The 6272-nt window shown below is 47.8% G+C and overlaps 1 protein-coding gene across 2 annotated transcripts in view; it reads right to left on the bottom strand.

Moving 5' to 3' along the window:
* The window catches only part of UBE4B (ubiquitination factor E4B), a 72744-nt gene extending 68993 nt beyond the window's left edge, over positions 1-3751 (bottom strand). For both annotated transcript variants that reach the window (XM_019541655.1, XM_019541654.1), the window contains exon 1: positions 3747-3751. In XM_019541655.1, the coding sequence (XP_019397200.1) occupies positions 3747-3748 (2 nt within the window). In that variant the 5' untranslated portion in view covers positions 3749-3751. The remainder of the gene's footprint in view (positions 1-3746) is intronic.
* Between the last annotated feature and the right edge of the window lie 2521 nt (positions 3752-6272).

Genomic DNA, 6272 nt, shown 5'->3' with positions numbered 1-6272 from the left:
AGGCTGAACAGGTTCAGGTCCCGTCGCCTCTCCTCGTAGGGCCTGCCCTGCTGCCCCCTGACCATGTGGGTGGCCTCCTCTGGACCTTCTCCATGGTGTCCACATCCCTCCTGAAGTGCAGCGCACAAAACTGGACGCAGTACTCCAGCTGCGGCCTGACCAGTGCTGCATAGAGGGGGTGGATCACCTTCCTGGACCTGCTTGTGATGCATCTGTAGATGCATAACAAGGTGCAGTTGGCCTTTCTGACTGCCTCCCCACACTGCCAGCCCATATTCATTTTGGCATCAATAATGACTCCAAGATCCTTTTCTGCCTCTGCACTGACGAGAAGGGAGTTTCCCAGCTTGTAGGTATGCTGCTGGCTCTTCCTCCCCAGGTACAGTACCTTCGCACCCTTCTGCATGGGTTTGGGATTGATTTGACTTAAAAACAACAAAGCCTTCCTCCTCTTTGCTGGTGGCCCCTGCTTTGAACCGTGAAAAGTGGGGCTGTGGTGTGGGGTGGAGGTTACAGTCCCAGTCGGTGAGCCAGATAGATGGTTGGTCCATGGGCCTAATGAAACAGGGGTGATGTGCAGAATCAGTCCATGGGTGCAGTCTGAGTCCGGTGCATAGGCCGAGCCCTGCACACCTGCACAATCTAGTGCACAAGACCACATCTTCTGGCATGCAGGGCTCCCCAGGAATCAAGGAAATTGGTAGCAATGATTAACACTGCCACTGCTCCCTCACCACCAATTTTCCAGATCCGTGGAGAGACCCACAGGCCAGGTGACATGGTTTTGCTGGCCAAAGGTTGAGCACCACTGTTTTAACACATCCAGGCTTATTTTTGATGTAAGGTCCCTTCCCGGTAATCATGGGACTGAAATACAGTTTATCTTTCATTCAGTTGTGTAAATGGGCATGTCTACATGTTCATTAATGCACCTTTGCGACTGCGCATCAAGTTTAGTACCTCTAATATGCAGTACTACATACAGGCGTGTTAGGCCATGCTAATGCGCAGTCGCAAAGGTGAATTTTGTTGTGATACTTAATGTGCAATAGACAAATTCTATTGCACATTAGCACGGTTTTTGCTGTGATGTGCTAATGTGCAATAGTATAGGCTACTGTATAATATGGCATCTCATGTAGACGTGCCCAGTGTTTCTTGAATTAATCGCGTAAGGTTTCTGACATGCCAGTTGGGTAGGTGAGTTATTTCTGTTGTGCAGATGGAGACAACGAACATACACAGAGATAAAGTAAGATGTCCAAAAGCAGGTAGCAGGAATGGTAAGGACCTGTGATGGAGCATATGTTTGCAAATTAACTTGTATTTTACTCCTGTGTTTCTTTCACAAGAAAGCCACATTGAGTCAAACAATTACATAGATTTATTTAAATAAAATATTGTCAGAGTTTTCCCAGGTCCCATGTTAGAGGATCACCTATACCTGACTTATCAGGTTGAGGTGAACTTAAGTAGGCTAAGAATTTTAAATAGGAGTCCAGTCTTTTTATAAAAGAAAGCAAGATAATGTACTGGAAAATTTGCCTTGTTTATGTATAGTTTCTTTCAGATTTATAGATTTAAGATAGAGGACAGGAATGGAGCCTAATCATTAATGAGTTTGTAATGATATGTAAAATGGAAAGCAAACTTTAAATCCTAATAAGAGTCCTTCCCCCCCATCTCCTTTTTTTCCTAACTTGATACCCGTGCAAAATTTCTATTGGGTGACGCAGAGCCTGGTCTTTTTATATCAGTGTTGATTCTGTTTACATTCAACTGAAATGAATATCATTATATAGCTACTAGCCATTTGGTCTGGGATTTTCCTTTAAAGGCATACCATTAAGGTGGTTCTAATTTTCTGATTAAATGTCCTTGCATTTAATAACGGTCTGACATGCATCAATCAGTGCATCTCCAGCAAAACCAAGGAAGTGATTCTTCTGCTCTACTCGGCGCTGGTGAGACCACAGCTGGAGTACTGTGTCCAGTTATGGGTGCCACACTTCAACAAGGATGTAGAAAAGCTCAAAAGAATCCAGAAAAGGGCCACCCATATGATCAGAGACTTGCATGGCAAGCCATATGAGGTAAGGCTGAAGGACCTGGGACTCTTCAGTGTGAAGAAGAAAAGTCTGAAAGGGGACTTGGTAGCAGCTTACCGCTACATCAGAGGCATACATCAAGGGCTCAGTGAACAACTGTTCACCAGGGCATCCTGGGGGAAAACCAGGAACAGTAGTCACAAACTCCTGGAAGACTGTTTCAGGCATAACATTAGGAAAAACTTCTTCACAGCTAGGATGTCCTGACTGTGGAATAAGCTCTCTCCAGAGATGGTGTAGTCACCTACCCTGGAAATCTTCAAGAGGAGACTGAATGTTCGCCTTGCTGGGGTCACCTGACCCCAGTTATCTTTTCTGCTTGGTGCAGGGGGGCTGGACCCGATGATCTTCCAAGGTCCCTTCCAGCTTACATTCTATTAATCATGTCATGCTATTAACATAATACATAATTTACACAGTGCAAAAATGTACAAGGCATGTTAAGAGCATAAAGTAAAATAGATAGGACCATCTACACCCTCACCTTGTGTTGCAGGAAACAGGTATCCCTTTTCAATCAAAGGAGCAGTTAACAGCTTTTGAATAGTTTCCTAACTGGACTTCTTAAATATATATAAAACTTCAAACTATTTTCTTATGATCTTTTCACTTATATCAGAATAAAAATATGCATAAACTTATCCACTTGCACCTAACCCCATCATTCCACCACCAAGTAATTTTTACTGTTGTCACTAAAGGTATCTCCCTTTTTTCTCTGTTTTTTTTTTTATCCAAGAGCCATAGCTGGATAATTGTGAATTAGACAAAGAACAAACCAGTCTAATCCTGGCTTTTCATTGAAGAGTTTCATAGTTTCATAGTTTCTAGGGTCGGAAGGGACCTGAGCAGATCATCTAGTCTGACCCCCCTGCCATGGCAGGAAAGAATACTGGGGTCAAACGAGCCCAGCAAGATGTTCATCTAACCTCCTCTTAAACACCCCCAGGTAGGAGCCTGCACCACTTCTCTTGGAAGTTGGTTCCAGACCCCAGCCGCCCTGACCGTGAAGAAGCATCTCCTGATATCTAAGCTAAACCTACCCTCTGCCAGCTTGTGACCGTTATTCCTGGTCACTCCTGGCGGTGCTTGGGGGAACAGGGACTCCCCCAGTGCCTGCTGATCCCCCCTGACTAGTTTATAACAGGCCACAAGATCCCCCCTCAGCCTTCTCTTTTGGAGGCTGAACAGGTTCAGGTCCCGGAGCCTCTCCTCATAGGGCCTGCCCTGTTGTCCCCTGATCTGCGCGTGGCCCTCCTCTGGACCCTCTCCATGCTGTCGACATCCCTCTTGAAGTGTGGCGCCCAGAACTGGATGCAGTACTCCAACTGCGGCCTGACCAGTGTCGCACAGAGGGGGAGAATCACCTCTTTGGACCTGCTCGAGATGCATCTGTGGATGCAGGACAAGGTGCAGTTGGCCTTCCTAACGGCCTTCCCACACTGCCGGCTCATGTTCATCTTGGAGTCAGTGATGACCCCAAGATCCTTTTCCTCCTCTGTGCTGACAAGAGGGGAGTTCCCTAACCCGTAGGTATGGTGCCGATTGTTCCTCCCGAGGTGCATCACCATGCACTTGTCTGTGTTGTATGTTAATTTCCAACTCTGTAGGTTGGATCACTCATCACTTATTTTATACATAATGGTGAAGAAGAATATTTAAAACAACTGCTCTTCTGGAAAAACACAGAAGAAGGGTTTCTATCATGGCACTGACAATGTCTGTAGGATGAACAGTCAGCGTTACCAAGGATGTTATGGAGAGGTGTTTGCAACAACAACAGCAGCATAGCTTGACTCAGCTGGTGAAAGGAGGATAGCAAGAAGCTCCTGAGTCAAAAGCCAGGTGAGACGAAATAAAATGGAGTATAAGTTAAGGGTGCTTGTAGACGTGACAGGTGTTTAACCCCCAAGGTTTTTTTCTATGCCCCCTAAATTGAAATGGTGTGGCATAGAATAAAGCCCTGAAGACTAAACTGTTTACATTTTTCCATCACGTTATGGCAAGGGGCCTGATCCTTTTCTATTTGGGTTTTTTTTGGAGCTGGAGCCTGCCTGTGGCCGGAAGGCAAACTTTCAGCAGGCCAAGTGGCCCCTGAGCTGCGGGAGGGCCTCAATCCTTTCTTCTGCCATGACACGCCCCCTGGGACCACCCGGCTGCTAGTGGGCCAGGTGTTGTCCCAGCTTGGAGGCAGCACCAGGCCCGATCCAACCATTCCCTGAGCCTGCCTGGGGAGCAGCACCCAGCAGGATTCCAGTGGGCGGGCTCTGGGAACAGTTAAATTGGGCTGGGTGCTGCCTCCAAGCTGAGGCAGCATTCAGACAGCTATCAGCCCACCTGGGTGGTCTTGGAGGGGCGCCACCACCATGGAGGCAAGGACTGGAGCCCCCCAGAGCTCAGGGCCTTCCAGCAGCTTTCCTCCCTGGTTGGGTGGAGGGAAGGCTCTGCAATAGTAAAGATTGGCCTCTCTCCGCTTCTGCTTGAAAGCAGGATCCTACACTGGCAGAACACCTGTGGCCACCCAAGAATGGGCTGGCCTGCCCTGGGCTGGCAAGCTCAGGGAAGTGTTGGGTTGGGCACCTCTGAGCTGGGACAGCACTTAGCCAGCTAGCAGCCTGCCTGGGCTTCCAGTGTCCTGGGCACCATCCCTGCTGCCTTCTTTGGCCATCAGCAAACCAGCCACCCTCCTGCCACCTTTCTGCACTGCCCCAAGGGCAAGCTATCCCATTCCCAGGTGGCCCTAGCCCTCCTGCCATCCACAGCAGCCTGCTGAAGGCAGAAGCAGCAAGGGGCCCAATCCTTTTTTTCTACAGAGCCTGCCCATCTCTTCTGTGGACAGGGAGTGAGCTGATAGCTACATTGTTACAATTTGCAACATTGCAAACTAAACTCTGGGGTAAAGCTTCCACACCTGAGGATAGGAGGGTGATCCAGGCAGATATGGACAGACTCATAAAATGGGCAGACGAGAACCTGATGGTGTTCAACACTGAAAAATGCAAGGTTCTCCACCTTGGGAGGAAAAACCTGCACCATGCTTATAGGCTTGGTAGTGCTGCGCTGGTTAGCACTACAGATGAAAGGGACTTGGGGATCCTGGTTGACCACAAGATGAACATGAGCCTTCAGTGTGATGCAGCAGCTAGTAGAGCAAGCACAACGCTGGCTTGCATCCACAGATGTTTCTCAAGCAGATCCCGGGACATCATTCTCCCGCTGTAATCGGCCTTGGTGAGGCCGCAGCTGGAGTACTGCGTCCAGTTTTGGGCTCTGCAATTCAAAAAGGATGTGGAGAAGCTTGAGAGGGTGCAGAGGAGAGCCACGTGCATGATCAGAGGTCAGGAAAACAGACCTTATGATAAGAAGCTGAGAGCAATGCGGCTATTCAGCCTGGAAAAGCGCAGGCTCAGGGGAGATCTGGTGGCCGCCTATAAGCTTATCGGGGTGCTCATCAGGATCTGGGGGAACGACTGTTCACCAGAGCCCCGCAAGGGATGACAAGATCAAACAGTCATGAACTCCACTGTGACCGGTTCAGGCTGGACATAAGAAAGAACGTCTTCACTGTCCGAGCCCCCAAGGTTTGGAACAGACTGCCACCTGAGGCGGTTCAAGCACCCACTTTGAACGTCTTCAAGACACATTTGGATGCTTATTTTGCTGGGATCCTATGATGCCCGCTGACTTCCTGTCCCTGGGATGGTGGGCTGGACTCAGTGATCCTCCAGAGTCCCTTCCAGCCCAAATGTCTATGAAATCCCTTAAATAAACTACATTCAGATGTAGTTCATCCAGGTGTAGTTTAGTTTGCAACAATGCAAAGTCGCTTCAGACCCCCAAAAGTCTTGCATATGTACACTGTGAGACAATTAAGCCACACAAAATGACATTTTAATCACATGAACATGTTAATGATGTCACATATACAAGCTCCCTAATATTGCTGAGAACACTGCAAGTGAAGGTAAAGCATTAAAACTTGCTGGAAATTAGAAAAAGGTCAAAACCTTTTCAGAAATATTGAAATGTTAATCCTGCAACTGCATTCCAGTATGCACGTATGCTCTAATGTCATTTCTTGTAAGAATGTTGAAGAAGGTGGTTTTACTTGATGCTCACAAGTTACCCAGGGTACAACTGCATCCATTAAGCAAATATTCAGAA

Source organism: Crocodylus porosus, unplaced genomic scaffold (assembly GCF_001723895.1).
Source record: "Crocodylus porosus isolate Cpor-Errol unplaced genomic scaffold, CroPor_comp1, whole genome shotgun sequence".
Taxonomy (NCBI): Eukaryota; Metazoa; Chordata; order Crocodylia; family Crocodylidae; genus Crocodylus; species Crocodylus porosus.
Note: the sequence above shows the minus strand (reverse complement) of the source record. Positions and strands in the feature narration are given on the sequence as shown.